The sequence below is a fragment of the Lontra canadensis genome, unplaced genomic scaffold (assembly GCF_010015895.1).
Source record: "Lontra canadensis isolate GAN:19392208 unplaced genomic scaffold, GSC_riverotter_1.0 scaffold9, whole genome shotgun sequence".
Taxonomy (NCBI): Eukaryota; Metazoa; Chordata; class Mammalia; order Carnivora; family Mustelidae; genus Lontra; species Lontra canadensis.
The window spans coordinates 19911280-19928184 of record NW_022631003.1 but is presented as its reverse complement, the minus strand read 5'-3'; the positions used below and the strand labels follow the sequence as shown (position 1 = coordinate 19928184).

The 16905-nt window shown below is 40.9% G+C and overlaps 1 protein-coding gene across 1 annotated transcript; it reads right to left on the bottom strand.

Moving 5' to 3' along the window:
• Nucleotides 1-1426: 1426 nt before the first annotated feature.
• On the bottom strand, nucleotides 1427-16197 carry DDX47 (DEAD-box helicase 47). The gene is made up of 12 exons (XM_032855033.1): nucleotides 16094-16197; nucleotides 15345-15438; nucleotides 9339-9527; nucleotides 9019-9090; nucleotides 8684-8802; nucleotides 7796-7867; nucleotides 7561-7677; nucleotides 6889-7035; nucleotides 6217-6354; nucleotides 4005-4075; nucleotides 3306-3435; nucleotides 1427-1979 (listed from the first exon to the last, which is right to left on the bottom strand). Exons 1-12 carry the CDS (start codon nucleotides 16178-16180, stop codon nucleotides 1848-1850), a joined length of 1368 nt encoding a protein of 455 aa, XP_032710924.1. The 5' UTR covers nucleotides 16181-16197; the 3' UTR covers nucleotides 1427-1847.
• Nucleotides 16198-16905: the final 708 nt, after the last annotated feature.

The following is a 16905-nucleotide window of genomic DNA, read 5'->3' as shown; positions in this document are numbered from 1 at the left end:
CCAGAAATATGCATACACTTCAGGCATCTACAGATCCTATATGAAAGACCCCTACCTACTTAGAAACTTCACACTCCTTCAGGATAATTCCAATCTCTCTTCCTTACCCACACCCCATCCCCCAATTCAATACCAGATTGCTTCTGAAGTCCCCCAATGAACTGAAATGGCAACCATCCATTTACTCTTACCCAAAGGCTCACAGAGAGAGAGTTGTTATTATCCTAAGCCCCCTGGAGAGTCCCATCAGGAAAATACATTCAGGAAGAACCAGCCTCCAGTGGTACACACAACTCAGTCACAAGTATGGACCCACTCACCTTTTCTTCTATTTTTTTTCTGCTTTCCTTCTTTCTTATGGACTCCTAACTTCTCTAACTTAATCTTCGCTCAAATGCGCCATAACGAGGAACAATGAAATGTGAAGCAAACTAAACAACAAAATAGCCACGTGTTTAGATTTCAAGTAATTATAAATGCCTTCTTATCCACAGGCATTCCTCTTGGATGCATTTGTGGCAGAATGTACCTCACCACCTGTGTTTATAAAGATCTTCCTGTAATCAACGGTCCACACCTGACTACCACAGAGAATTTTACTGACGTCTACTTTTCACTTCTCATGACTCTAAGAAATACAATCATTGGAACTTGTACTTTTTTTTTTTTTTAAGAATTTATTTATTTGACAGAGAGAGATCACAAGTAGGCAGAGAGGCAGGCGAGGAGGGGGGGAGCAGGCTCCCCACCGAGCAGAGAGCCCAATGCGGGGCTCGATCCCAGGACCCTGAGATCATGACCTGAGCCGAAGGCAGAGACTTAACCCACTGAGCCACCCAGGCGCCCCCCATAGTTGTTTCTATATTCCATCAACTCTCCCCTGTCCCACCCAGTCCCTACAGATCCACAGTCTATTTTCTCTCCAGGAGCTGATGGTCCAGCTTTACTTCTCCTGAATTTCATCACCCAGCAGATGGAGACAAAAGAAAGGGTATTAGCCAGTGAGCCTCGATGACAAGGGGGTGAAACTGGGTCTTGGAATTACCCTGTATTTCTGATGCTTCTTGATTTTACTCTAATTACCTGGGAATAAGAGTCTATTATATAAGAAACCAGTCTTCCTATCCAAGTGTTTAATCCAAGAAGCCAGGGAAGTGAATCTATTCAGTGATCTAACAGACTCTGCCGTCTTACTTATGAACTTTGGTCCATCACCAAGAAAAACACAACCAAGACCTTTCCTTTCAAAGCCATCCATCATCTTGTTCATTTGTAGATTTTTTTTTAATCATAAATATTTATCTTAATTAAGGATGAGCAATGAATCTGCCACATAATTGCCACTGCTAGTTTCTTACTTATTAGTAAGAGCTTACTTAAATCTCTAAAGTCCCTCAGCTTATAAAAGACTTCAAGGAGTACTGAATCTTTTAAAAATAATATTTAAATTTATTATTCCACATTAGGTTTAATGAAGCGCAAGCTGAGACTGCTAAAGGATCACCATTTTACAGACATAGGAGCATCTTCCCTTTATAACAACGGGTCCAGCGCTTCATCAACCTAGTCCTTGACCTGTAGCTAAAAAAGCAAAGGTCTGTATGAAGTGACAGAAGAGCACAGCCTACTCAGGTCATGACCAAGGACCCAAAGCTGACCTCAGCGCTGGAAAAGTCAGTCTGCAGTCATGGAGCTCTATAGAAGGGGAACGAGTACTGAGTTAGAGGAGGTTCTGGACATCATTCTGACAGATTCCAATCTAAGGAACTCTGACCAAGGAGGTTTCATTCTCTTCTACAATCCCCTTTTACGGAACAGAAGGCTGAAATTGAGTCTTCATAAGAGAATTAACGGCCTTTCCGTTTCTTCATTTTTCCTCCAGCCACCTTGTTCCTGACACCCATAGCACCTTCTGTGTCATCGTTGTCCCCAGCATCCTCCCGTGTGCGTTTCTTCTTCTCTCCATGCTCCCTTAACTCCTGCAAGAAAAGAGAAAGGATGGGAGTGAAAGTTACTATTACTGAGGGTAACACATCTTGTCTCCCCTCCCTAAAATCAAACACTAAGTAACTCCCTAATACCTCACATTCGCAAAGGGCTAAGACCAAAATCCTAATACACAAAAATGTTCACATGAAAATTAAAACAATAAGCTATTATTTTCACAGAGTAGGCCAGCAAAGATTTAAGAGGTAGTACCTCATATTGGTCAACATGTGGGAACATCCACATACTTTGTCTCTGACAGTTTAAACTGCTATAGCTTTTCAGGGGGGAGGGGCGGGAAATCTGGCATTCTCTATGAATGCCCAACAATTAATTCAGCCCAACAATTAATTCTACTTCTAGGAACTTCTTCAAAAGAAACAAGTATGCAAAGCTATACATATTAGGATGTCCAACATGGTACCACTTAAAATATAAAACGTGAAAAAGCATAAACATATATGCACCATTACAAGTCATGTTATATATTCATAATGGAATTCTCTCCAGCCATGAAGAATTGATCCCATGGCTCCCCATTTGTTAAAATAGAAAAATGTTAATCATATACAATCAGATAAAAATCTAAGTATGGCTAAAAAAGGGAAAACAGCCAAATGTTCTCTATGCAGGGTAGCTTGTATGTTTCAATTTGCTATTTTAATTTTTTCTGTATTTTCTGAAATTTTTTCAATGTACATATAATACTGTTATAAGCGAAAATAACAAAGAATTCCATGTGAGCAGAAAAACAAAAACAAGTCCACACATGGACTACTCAGAAAGCACCCCAGGGGCACAGCTGCCTCATCCCTCAAACTACAACTCTAGGGAGCAGACAGCACTTGCTAGTCTAAAGTCTCCTTTAGAATCTTCCCATCCATCCCCACCCTTATTGCCGCTACTTAGTATTAATTACTATGCAGGTCACGTTAGCTTATCTGGCACCAAAAAAACCCTTGTGCAGTATCAAGATAATTATTATTGCCAGTTTTTTGGGCAAGGAACTGATTCTGAGAGGTCAGATGCACTATCCAAACCCACAATGTCCAATTCACAGCTGGGTCTTCTGACTGCATATCCAAAGGTTTTCTTGCCACATGTGAAACACAAAGAGAGGCTGAGCATGTGGTCACTGCGGTCAGACTGAGTCCAAACCCGGATTCAAATTACCTACCATCCCTGTATTTTAGTACACTCATCTTAAATTTAGAATAAAATAATACTGAGTTCCTGTGGTTTTGAGGATTCATACAATAGCACCTAGCACATAGCTCACAGTGTCAGCATTTAAGTTGGTGAGAAAATAAGTTGCATACCATGCGGGCAAATCTCTGGGCTTCGGTCACACGTTCTGTCAGCATCATAACCTCATCATCCTGTGTTGGAAAGACAGGCAGTTTCTTCCCAATTAAGTGTTCTATACGCTGGAAGAGTTCCACATCATACCTAAGGAAAGAAAATGGGCATGGCTTTGGTTGGCTGACAATGGAAATGTCTGTCCATTCCAAAAGCATACATTAGGTGATATGATGTACCAGGAGCCAGTTTTTAAACACTACCGGATCCATTATTCCTCTTCAGAATACTAATTAGATGCCATCTTCTGTACACAGTCCACTAGAAAATGTCCAACGTATTCTTTACTCCCAGAAAAACCCTGGTTACATAAAAATTTGTTCCTTTTAGAAACAAGACCAAAATAATTATTCTAATACTTTGAGTTGAGGGAAAGGTCACTGTGCTCCAGTTTCAGCAGCTGAAAGAAACAGCAGGGGTTTCTCTGCATGCTTCTGTATGCCAAACACCGTACCAGATCTTTTATGTGTGTATCACCAACCTTCATTAAAACCCGCTAGGTAGGTATTATTATTTCCATTTTACAAATGATGAAAACAGTATGAGGGAGGTTTAAGTGACAATTAGAGTAAATGGCAAAGTCAGGCACCAGGTCAGTCTGCTGAAAAAGCTCTGCTCTTTTCTCTCCATTGTTCTCCCCCTGAAATCAATTCACTTACTGTGTGACAAAGGTAATAGCCTTTCCGGAACGCCCAGCTCGAGCAGTTCGACCTACTCGATGGATATAATCCTGAAACAAAAAGTGTAAATTTGAGTTACATAAAACATAAACAAAAAATAATGAACATAAGGTTTTACTGCAAACCTCTGAAAGAAAATAGACTCGTGTTGAAACATGGAAAAATGGATTGGGCAATAGATTGAGATAGATCTACTACTTCTTTTTTTTCTTTTTTTTTAAAGATTTTGTTTGTTTATTTGAGAGAGAATGATCAAGGGAGAAAGAGCAAGAGCAAGCCATGAGCAGGAGGAGGGAGAAGCAGGCTCCCCGTTGAGCAGGGAGCGGGACATGGGGCTTGACCCCACAACTCTGGGATCATAAACCAACCCAAAGGCAGACACTTTACTGACTGAGCTACCCAGTGCCCCTACTTCCTCTCTTTTTATTCTCCTTGCAACACTAAATTGACTCTTTTTTCTTTTCTTTTACAGAAAGACAAATCTAAAGTGTATTTACATGGTCTAGAGGAAAACAGCACTGGATACAGAGGCAGACCTGGATCATGGTTCTGGTCTTACCACCTACCAGCTACATCACTGTCTGCAAGTCACAGCGTCTCTCTGAATTTGTTTCTCTCTATAAAACAGGATAGAATGCATGCCCAAGCTCAGAGCCATTTTCAAAATCAAATGAGACAGCAGTTACACACAAAGCCAAAAGATTACTTTGTGGGAGTTACTCTGGGGACAATTCTGTCCTCCCCAGGGAACATTTGGAAATGTCAGCAAACATATCTGGTTGTCACAATGTCACCTGTGTGTAGAACTGGAATGCAGCTAAGCATCCTACAATGAAAAGGACAGCCCCACAGCAAAGCTGCTGGCCCAAAACGTTTATGGTGCCAAAGATGAGAAACCCTGAGATACACAAAAAACTACAAGCTGACCATTCTGAAGAAATAAGACTGACAAAGATCAGCATATGCTGCACCTCCCCTGTGGGCTATGAGCACCCAGTACTTCTCTTTGGCTACCTTCTTTCACATTTATTAATACCACATCTTCAGGCACATGCGAGATAACGAGAATGAATAAATCAAGAGCCTTCCATTTGACTGCGAACAAAATAAATTTAAAAAATGATGTTGTAACTAACGAGACACAGAAAACATTCCATTAAGAAATACACTCTGCGGGATGTCTGGGTAGCTCAGTCGCTGGGCGTCTGCCTCCGGCTCAGGTCATGATCTCAGGGTCCTGGGATAGAGCCCTGGGTCCGACTGCCAGCTCAGCGGGGAGCCTGCTTCTCCCTCTGCCTACCACTCCCCTGCTTATGTTCTCTCTCTCTCTCTCTGATAAATAAATAAATAAATAAATAAATAAATAAATAAATAAATAAAATCTTTTAAAAAATTACACTTTGGGGGTACCTGGATAGCCTAGTTGGTTAAGTATCTGCCTTCGGCTCAGGTCATAATCCTGGAGTTCTAAGATTGAGCCCTATGGCAGGCTCCCGGCTCAGTGGGAAGTCTGTCTCTCCCTCTCCCTCTGATCCTCCCCCCATTCAACTCAATCTCAAATAAATAAATAAAAACTCTTAAAAAAAAAAAAAAAAAAAAAAGAAAGAAATACAATGGAATATTATTCAGCCATAAAAAAGAATTAAATCTTCCCATCTGCAACAACAGACATAGACTTTAAGGACATTATGCTAAATGAAATAAGTCCAAGAAAGATAAATACCATATGAGCCAACTTATATGTGTAATCTAAAAATTAAAAAACAACAACAAACTGAGCTCATGATACAGAGGACAGAATTGGTAGCTGCCAAAGATGGAAATAATGGGACTGTGGATAAACTGGGTGAAGGGGGTCAAAATGCACAAACTTCCAGTTACAAAATAAGTCAGTCATGGGGCTGTAACGTACAGCTTGGCAACTATAGCTAATAATACTGTATCACACATCTGAATGCTGCTAAGAGAATACATCTGAAAAGTTCTCATCCCAAGGGGGGGAAAAAATCCATAACCATGTATGGTGACAGATGTTAACAAGATCTGTGGCAATCATCTCAGGATATATGCAAATATCATATCATTATGTTATACAACTGAAAGTAATGTTATATGTCAATTACATCTCAATTTTTAAAAATGAAAGAAATACTCTTTGCGACTAGGAAGTCAGGTCAGTGACAGGACTCACCTTGGAATGGGTAGGAATGTCAAAGTTAACAACTACATCCACATGAGGTATGTCCAAACCTCGGCTTGCAACATCAGTTGCTAGAAGAATAGAACGAGCCTTGGCCTTAAATTTATTAAGGGATCCTAGGCGCTTGCTCTGAGATGATGAAAAAAAAAAAGAAAAAAAATTTAATCTTGGAACACTAGGAATCTTACAATCTAAGATAGATACACTAAATATAAGAACAGAGACAGAAATTTTTAAAAGGCTGTTTCCCTCTAAGTCCAGACTGGGTTTCACAGGTCAAAAGGAAACATGGAAGCAACAAAAAAAATATTTAATACTAAGGCTAGAAAATACTAACATGAAACAAGGATGATTTAACATGACAGACAGCTGAAAAATAATTTAGTAAAACTCTTTTGAGACCAAAGAACCACTTTTACCACTAGAGCTGAATAAATCAACTCAAGAGCTTCCACACCAGACAAATAACTGGAATCTTCGAGTCTGAGCCTCTCTCCTATCCTGGAAGGAGGCATCCAGAGCAACACTTTCAAGCCCATAAAATCTGATTAATTCTGGAAAGATGCATTAATGTCTCATGCTGTTTTTGTACAGATCTACTGCTATAAAGTTTACCTTTCTCATGCCACCAGTTCACCACTAATGACACCGAAGAGTCTTTACCTGACTCATCTGTCCATGGAGGGGGATGGCAGTGAATCCGAGGTTTCGGAGTAGCAAAGCTGTTCTCTGAGTATTGTTACAGGTGCTGCAGAATATCATAAAGGAGTTTCCAGCCAATTCATTTAGAATATAAACCAGGTAGGTATCCTAAGTTAAAAACCCAAAACAATGTAAGTAATTGAACCTGGGATAAAAGACTGGAGTCCTGGGGATACAAATTATGTAAAACACTAAGCCTATATATAGTTGCTTCTCAATTTTCCAGACCACAGTTGCCAGTTCTGCATTCCTGAAGCAGCAGTATCATGTCTGTGAGCTCTGAATCTCACATGCAGCCTACAGCCAAGCACAACTGCTTGTCGTCAGCAACCAGGAAGAGTCCCGACATCAAAGCACAAAACTAGGGTCTCTTGCCTATAAAAGCCACATAATCAGCAGACAAAAGAAAAGCTACTTCAAAAATGGGCCGAGAAAGGAATGACATCATTATTGTGGTTTAGCGTGCTATGAATTCCCGGAATATCTGACTTTATCAGTGATAAATATAAGCACAGTAAGCACGCTAAAACAAACAGGAGCACGGCTCTTAGCTAATCAAAAGTGGACGAACTTTCAGCTGCTTCGGTGAGGAAGGAGAGGGAGAGGCAGGAATGATCAAAGTAAACACTTTACCTTGAATTTAGAGGGAATAAAAAGATAATATTGCTGTAATTTCTCAACTGTCTGGTATTTGGAAGAAACAGCACATTTCACAGGATTCTTCAGTGCTGCTCGCTGAAGTTTTTGCACCTAAATAAAGAAAACTCAGAATAGTACACTGATGCCCAAGTGCTCTATTTTTATGATTGCTATTGTTTTTATTTATCACTTAATAAAGAAGAAAATGTTAAGTCCTAGAAAATTTCACCTTCTTGGTCATGGTAGCAGAAAAGAGAAATGTTTTCCGATCTCGGGGAATCACTTTGAGGATCTTGTCAACCTAAGGTACAAAGAAGAAAGGATACCAATATAACAGTCAGACTGGATACTTGCAAATGCTCTCTGTGAAGGGGACAGAGAGTAAAAAACCAAAAGTATCACTGTGGGATCCGGCGACTCAAAAATTCAATTCAGCTAAAATTTACTGAATATTTACTTTTTAATACCATACCAGAGTCTATTTTTTTTTATTTTTTTTATTTTTTAAGATTTTGTTTATTTATTTGACAGAGAGATCACAAGTAGACAGGGAGGCAGGCAGAGAGAGAGGAGGAAGCAGGCTCCCTGCTGAGCAGAGAGCCTGATGCGGGACTCGATCCCAGGGCCCTGAGATCATGACCCCAGCCGAAGGCAGCGGCTTAACCCACTGAGCCACCCAGGCGCCCACCAGAGTCTATTTAAAAAGAAATGCCATTCAGAGAAAAGAAGTTTAAATTAGAGTTGAGTTAATCTAAGAAAAAAGTCAAGAATAAGTGTTCATCAACTAATTAAGCTGTGATGAGTGGGTCAGCTATGATAACAGCTGACCTGAAATAAAGGTATCTCAAAGTCTATGAAAGAGGTAGAAATCAAACGAAATGGAAAGGAAATCTGGTTGAAATTTCTCATGTCTGAAATCAAAATCTAACTACATTCTAGGGAGGATACTGAGGCACTGACCATAGAGAGGAGCACTAAGAATGAGAAAAGGCAGCAGGGATGTTTAAATTAACTGACGATGATACTGGGCTCCACATAGAGCAGGTGTGCAATGAATTAAATTTTGAAACAGGACACCTGAGATGCCCTAAGAGGAGGAAAGAAATTGAATGCTCACTTCTGTCTCAAAATCCATATTCAATATTCGGTCTGCTTCATCCATGACCAAGTATTTGAGAGCTCTTAAGTTGAAACCTTTTGTATTTTCCAAGTGGTCAATCAATCGACCTGGAGTTGCTATCAAGGAAGGTTGAGGAGAAAGACAATGTTTAAGAACAAGGACAAAAAGAAAGTTATCAATCGCCCCAACCCCCAAATTTCAGAAATTAAAAAAATTAAAGTTACAAAAGTCCTTTCTTCAAAGTCTTTCCATACAAATAAGTTACACTCAACATCTGTAGATTTTCTCCAATTCATTATCACTAGTGCCTTCTACCTCTGTCAGTTACTCACCTATTATCACGTGTGGTTTTTTCGCCAGAGCCAGAGATTGGGACATTGAATCAATTCCACCTACGATCACAGCTACAGAAATAAAAAGAATATGGGACAGAGACCCTTTATTTTTTCCACAGTTCACTGAACATCTTTTTGAAGCCAGTGCTAGATTTCTACCTAAATTTCTCTTCCTGTACAACTTTCCCCAAAGCTAAAATACCAAATTGGCTCTTAAGGTCAATGAACTCATGTTAATAATACTTTCTTCTATTATCCTTTTACACTCATTCTCAACTTGTAATGAAACTCTGATTCCTTTCCTCTCAGACACTTACCACTCTGCACACCAATAGAAGACCCCAGGGCCTCAAACTGCTCCGAGATCTGAAAGGCCAACTCTCGAGTGGGCGTGAGAACCAAGGCAAACAAACGCTGGGGCGTCTCTAGCAGCGCATTCAGAATGGGCAAGGCGAAAGCCCCTGTTTTTCCAGAGCCAGTTTCTGCCAGCCCGATGATATCACGACCTAGGAAGAAAAAGGAAACATCTAAAAGCAAAGAAATGCTCTCTGCATTATTTCCATATTTTCTACAATGACGGCATGTGGGCGCAAAGGAGACAATGAATAAACATTTGATGAACGGGAGGGAAAGGAAGGCTGAATAGACAGACGACATGGCCTCGTCCTAGATAAGCTCAAAATCTGGGGGAGATACACAAAGACGGTATGTGATAAGGACTTTAGAATAGGCCCCTACAAAATATAGTGAGAACACAAAAGAAGGAGTAACTTACAGTCCATAGGAGTCAGGAAAGGCTAACAGAGGTGATGGGTAAATTCAATTTGGAAGTAAGTGAAGAAAGAAAGGAAGGACATTCCTATATGAGGACAGAGGGGACAGGCTTTAAAGAACACAGCATGTGCAGGGAGAGTGAGAAGTACAATGTGGCTGGAACACAGAAGTGTAAAGGGAGAAGAATGAGGCTAGAAAAGAAATTCATAAGCCATGCTAGAGAGTTTTGATGTCTTCTTTTAAGAGGGAGGAACTGAAGGATTTTAAAAGTAGGGAACTTGATGACCAATGTTATTCCTTAGGAAGAGAAACCCTAGGCCTGATGGCATAAGGAGCCAAGGATCTCAACAGTACAGGCCATTTCCACTGCTTCTTCTGAGGGAAGAATGCCATAAGTGATCCCTTAAGAAGAGGTCCCTGGAGGGGCGCCTGGGTGGCTCAGTAGGTTAAAGCCTCTGCCTTCGGCTCAGGTCATGATCCCAGGACCCTGGTATCGAGCCCCACATCGGGCTCTCTGCTCAGCAGGGAGCCTGCTTCCTCCTCTCTCTCTGCCTGCCTCTCTGCCTGCTTGTGATCTCTGTCTGTCAAATAAATAAATAAAATCTTTAAAAAAAAAAAAAAAAGAAGAGGTCCCTGGGATTTGTTATCACCAATCAAGCCATAACAGTAAGATCTGGAAATTAACTCCCAAAGCAAGACCACCATCTCTAGGCTAGCTGGCTACAGCTTACAAGGTCGCTGTGCACCAGAACAGCGGCCCCTGGGAATACTTCCTAGCAAAAATGCCCTCCACCAGTTGATGCTCACACTGTTCCTTGACTGTACAAAACTGGTGAAATTTCCTTACTTAGGGATTAACCCTACAATAAACTCCTTTTTCCTGAGGTTAGCTAACTCTCTTCTTCATGACCTAAAATGACCCAAACAAACAGAATGGGGGACACACAGGAAAATGAGAGCTCAATGAGGATACCAGGGGAGTTAGGAAGGTGATCTGAACTGAGGTAAGGCAGTGAGGACAGAAAGAAGTGAGATGTAGAAAGTCATTCAAGAAAATGTGGTTGACACATGGGTTTCTAGCTTGGGAAACTCAAAGGCCATAAATTGAGACAAAAGCTTCTGGAAAATTAGTTCTGATGAGGAAAACAGTGACTCTGGTTTGAACATAAGAAACTTGAGGTTTATGCCAGAGGCTCAGAGAGAAATATCTAACTTGTCTGGAGCTCAGCAGAGAAGTATAGGCTAGAAACACAGATGTGGGAGCCATGAGCATCCAAACAGTGGTGCTCCCCCAAGGCTAGACACATTAGAATAATTTACGAATTTTTATATCTATATATGCCGAGGTCCCACATGTAGAAATTCTGATTCAGTGGGTCTAGAAATCTCTGTTGTTTTACAAGTTCCACAGGTGATTCTGATGAACACTGGCTGAGATTTACCGACACAGACAGTGTTAAAGGTTCAGGACATGAAAAATCTTACTAGTGTTTTAGAGTGAGAAAAAAAAGGATAAAGATAGATTTAACATTGCAAGGGGAAAAAAAAAAAAAGAAGAAACTGAGAAAGAACAGCAAGAAAGACAGAAGACAATACTGACTTGAAATTGAGGAGAAAGAGAGCTTCAAGAAAGGAGAGTGATTAATATCAAATAGAACAAACTTTTTGATATTCATCTCTTAGACATTAATCACTTAAACAAGAATTGGCCATCCAGACCAAACAACAGCATATTCTAGTGAATGCTACCCTTTACCCTTCTAACAGTAACATCAATGTTTTCCATATAAAAGTACAGGTGTGGATGTGAATTATAAGTCAGTCCAGACAATGGACTAATTTTATTAAGGTCACAAAAACAAATGGCAACAGAAGGATAAAATTTCTCCCTCATTTACTAACTTTAATGTTCCTCTTGGCCGTAAAGTAAGTGACAACAAACTGCAACAGCATCCCCCTACTTGTGAGCTAAGGGCTTCCAAAGCTTTTTTTTCCTCCACTCTGTGGGAATTCTGCCCTACCTGCTGGGTCCAGCGTGCCTTCTGGAACAGGAAAATACAAAAACAGTGGGATGTGTCCCTTTTTCTATCAATGGAAATCTAAAAATTTCAGAAGAAAGGAGTATACAAGAAAGATTTAGGGAAGTAAAGGAGCTTAAGTCTCTTGCTTCATGTGGCTGTGAACAACGCCCACCACCCCCAGTGAAGGCCAGCACTGCCTGCAGTTCTCTTATGATCCCCTCAAAGCAATACTCGCTTTGTGAGACTGATTTTCCTCTATGATCTCCCTTCTTCCTCTCACAACCCCTAAGCCCCTCTGGTAGTGTCTGTGTAGAATACATACCCCATAAGAGAAGAATAAATTCATTCACCTTGATCACACGGCCAGCACCTAACACAACTGCTTTGGGATATGGCAGCCATTCAAAAAACTGTCTGAAATTTCTAGAGGACTTTGAGTGATCTCTGAATTAGAAATAAACTTAATACACGAAACAGATGGGAAGAAAAGCATCCTCAAAAACCATCAAAAGGTTTTGATCTCTCCATTGTAAAACCCTGTAATACAGGGCCAAGAACTTGGGCTTTTCAGCTAGAACATCCTATATTCAAATTCTAGCTCCAACAATAATTAGTTATGTGACTCTAGCCAAGGTACTTAATCCTCTGACCTTCAATTTCACGAGTAAAATAATCAATCCTAACTTTCAGAATTATTATAAGGTTTAAGAATGATGGATGCACCCAGAACTCCTTAACTTTGTTGAAACTGACACCATCATTAGTAATTAAACTAAAAATTTAAAGTTCATTTTATAGAAGAAAAATGCTGTTAGATTATTTAAATCTCTTGCTTAGGGCCAGCACCTACAGGTTTTTTTAAATGAAGCATTTATAAATTGTTCATTAGAATGAGATAAGCTCAAGAATAAGAATAAAGACTTTTTCCATGATGACGATGTCCCTCACATTACTCAGTACCTGGTATCCTTTCACTGACTCCTATTTTCTCTGTATTCAATATAAACTTGTTACTAAAAACCAGTATGAATAATTTCAGAATTATTACCATCACCTAATTTAGGTTCCTCCCTCCAATGACTGCTGTAGGGTAAGCAGGAAAATGCTGGAACACACCAAACTTTCTATTTGCTATTTGATATATGTGCTGCCGAAGCGAGCACTCTATTTGCTATTTGAAAGCAGCTCCGGTAGTGCTGACTACTGAAATGTCTTCCCCACTCGTGCAGTCTTTATCCAGTTTAGCTTCTCTAAACAAGCTCAAAGTCTTTGCTGTCCCTTCCCTGAAACACTCCCCCCCACCTACTTTGTATGAAATCATACTCTCATGATTTTCAGCCCTCTACTGAGCCTCCACCATCTCTTCACCCTTATGTGGCATCCTCATCCATACCCACAGTTTCAGCTACAACTTCGCTTTGGATATGGTGTCTGTATCCAGTTCTGGCCTCTTAAGCAAGCTCTAATCCCCAGATTCCAACTGTGCATTAGTTAGTTCTATCTCTTTGATGCCCCAAATCAATTATTTCCAACTGAACTCCTCTTCCCCGGAATTATTCCTCCTCCTATGCTCCTTTTTACACCAGTAATATGTCCTAAACACACAGGCAATAATCTTCGATTTTCCCACCCCTTGCTTTCCATTAACAAACGGATTATAAAATCACAATGATTCTTTTTCTATCATTTTCTCTTTCTCACTCTCACTACCACTAACCTACGCTTTATTTATTGCCAAAATTACCACAATACTCTAACTAGTCCCCCAGTCTCTGGTCACTCGTCTCTGAACTACCTTACAAAGCTATGAGATTAACAGCCCAAGACTACAACTCTAAGGATTTCATTCTCCAGCTAAAAAAATAATCTCCAGTGCCCGTGGAACAAAGACCAAATTCCTTGGCCTAGCATTTAAGTCTGGCATAATCTGGCCCCAATGATTTTATTAATCTTTCCCCCCATTCTCTGCTAAGTACTTGCAGGCCTCCACACATGCCCGTGCTTTGCAGCCTCCTTTGCTTTTTTTTTTTCATGCTATTTCCTGTGCCTAGAAAGTCCTCCCCTCCCACCAGACATGAATGTCTAAATCCTATTCAGTCTTCAAGGTTCAGCTCAAATGTCTTTCCAATCTTCCCTGCCAAAAGATAAAGTAAGTTTTCTTTAACCCATTTCAATGAGTAATAATCTATTCTCCTCCCTCAGTGCACTTGGAACACTTGGAATGTAACTTTCTTATGCCCCTGTTCACCTTGTAATAGATTTTTAATTATCTCCTTAGTAGACTCCAAGTTTCTGGAGATGGCCAAATCTTAACTTCTGGTGCCTTACACTTAGATATTTACTATTTATGGAAAGAACAAATGGAATTTCACAGAGTAAGTTTAATTACTTTTCCACATGACAGCTCTTCAAATCACTGAAGCCAATCATTATATCCCACCCTGCTTAACTCTTCTCCAGACCAAATGCACTCAGCTCTTTTAACTGTTTAGGACCTTTTTTTCTTTTTTTAAGATTTTATTTATTTATTTGAGAGAGAGAGAGATCACGCACACAGGGAGGGGCAGAGGGAGAAAGTACCTGAAGCAGACTGTACTGAGCATGGAGTCCTACACTGGGCTCAATCCCAGGACCACAATATCATGACCTGAGCCAAAATCGAGAGTCCTACGCTCAACCGAATAAGCCACCCAGGTGCCCCATTTAGCCATCCAGGCACATGTACTCTTGATACTGTACCACATTCAACGCCACTCAGTTGGTCCCTCAAAACTGGTCCTCAGAACTAAGCATAATATTCTAGGTGTGTTCTAACCAATACAAGGCACTTTTTCCTCTTAAAGCTAGTTCAAGAGTTCTTAACCTGGGATATGTAGCAGAGGAATTGGGGGAGGGGAGTGTAAATTCTATGTACAGATACACTGATACATTTTTTTCTGGGAAAAAAATCTTATTATAGCTAAAATAGCATTCATTTTCTCTAAGGATCTTAACGAATTTTGGTTAACATTGCTAGGTCTCTTTTACCATCAACCCTAGTCCTGTGAAGTTGGGCTTTGGGAATCGAAGAGCAGGACTTTACCTCTACACCTATGAAAGTTCCTCCTGTTAGTATTGGTCCCACTAGTCATCAACCAACATGTTAGCCATTCTTCTGCAAATCTGATAAACATGTCTCACAAAGCAAGAGCTCTCAACTCCTCTGGATACTAACAGATGTTCCAGGTACCCTATATGTAAATCCGCACTTACCAACTCATAATTTCTAACAAGTTTCTTGTTAGTACACTTTAATCCAGTGCTTCCTTAAAGTCAGCATCTGTTGCAGAAAACAAATCTCTTTACAGAAAATAACCTCAGTAGGAGAAGAGAATTACTTTTTCAAAAGCCAATAAGCCACAAATTTTGTAACATAGTGGCCATACTTTTATACTACTTGAAGTATGCAACAGCTCTCAAACATGGTATTTAATTGAGTATAACCTCATACCGAACCTGTATTGAGCCACATGTTTAATTTCAACCTACCTTGTAAGGCCAAGGGAATAGCTTCAATCTGGATCTTTGTGGGCTTTGTCCATCCCAACTGGTCACAGGCTTCACACAACACATCTGTCACACCCTTAAAATTCAGAAAAACAAACTTTAGCAAAGAACACACACACACACACACACACACACACACGCTTCCCTACTAATTAAATGAATGTCAGAGCCACCCTGCTGATGACAAGTGCATCCCTTAGCCTTTGATTCAAAACGTATCGCGCGCCTACTCGGTCTGCTCTTTAACACCTTCTACTCAGAGACAAAGCCGAGTTCTCCACATGTCTTATTTCATTTAATCCTCACAACTCTATGAAGTACTTATTACTACCCCCAATTTACAGATGTGCAATGTGAGGAAGTGCGAGGTAATGACGTGCCCCTAGTTAGCAACTGGGTCAGACTCCAAACCCGTTTCATCTTACTGCGCAGCCCAAGATTTTGGCGCGGGGGGGAACTGCCGCATGGACAGTCTCCTGGCGAATACAAACGTGGGCACACCAAAATGGAGAAAAGCGCAAATGGCAACTCTCAAGGACGGGCAGCCCTCCCACCATCCAAACCCGGAGGTTTAGGGACAGCGTCGGAGCCCAAGCTTCGGAAATTCTGAGGGAAAGCCAAGCTAGGCGCCAGATGCTTTTGTACACCGCCAGCCAGGATGTGAGGGAACCGGACTCTGTCTGCGCCTGGTGCCAGTAGTATAAAGAAGAGCCGGCGTCATCCAAGCTCACCAGATCTTTAAACGTTTTTGTTTCCTCCTCCTGGGCGGCCGGCTGAAGCGCTTCAGTCGCAGAATCACACTCTTCGGGCGCCGCCATGTCTTCCGCGCACTCCGGAAGTGGGTCGGCAGCGCGCGGGATGCCGGGAAGTGTAGTTTTAGTTCTCACGGGGCATCACGTTCTGGGCGCCCCCTGCGAGCTTGCTGGGATTTGCCCGCCCTAGGGGTGTGGTCTAGCGGAAACTTGGTTAAAAAAAAAAAAAAGCAGGGGATGGATGTAAACGTATGGCCTTACAAACCTAGCCAAGTGCAGAAGGGGCTGACGACGTGAGCCTCCTATCTTTTAGGAGCCTTTAAAGAAGTTTCCTAACGTCTCACACCTGTTATGTCCCTTGCTTTTCTAACCATAGAGCTTTGAACAGGTTGATATCACAATACTATTTATTTATCTTAATTGTTTCATTCATTTATTTAATAATACTTGTTTAGAGCCTACCATATGCTAGGGCTATGCTAGATGCCTCATGAACAGGACAACATCCCTTGCTGTCGTGGAGAAGACAGATAATAAATAAGTGATCACTGATGATGTCGAGTTGTGATAAATGCTAAGATGTAACAAATGGAAATAAAAATGATGGAGAGTAACCTGGGGAGAGTGGGTTATGGGGATAACTGTGAGATTGGGCAAGGCCTCTGGGAGGCAGTGATAGTTGAGCTGAGATCTCACTGATGAGAAGAAGAAAGTCCTTTCAAGGACCCAGGGGAGAACTGTTTCAGACAAAAGGAATAGCAAGTGCAAAGAATAGTTAAAATGTGTTCACA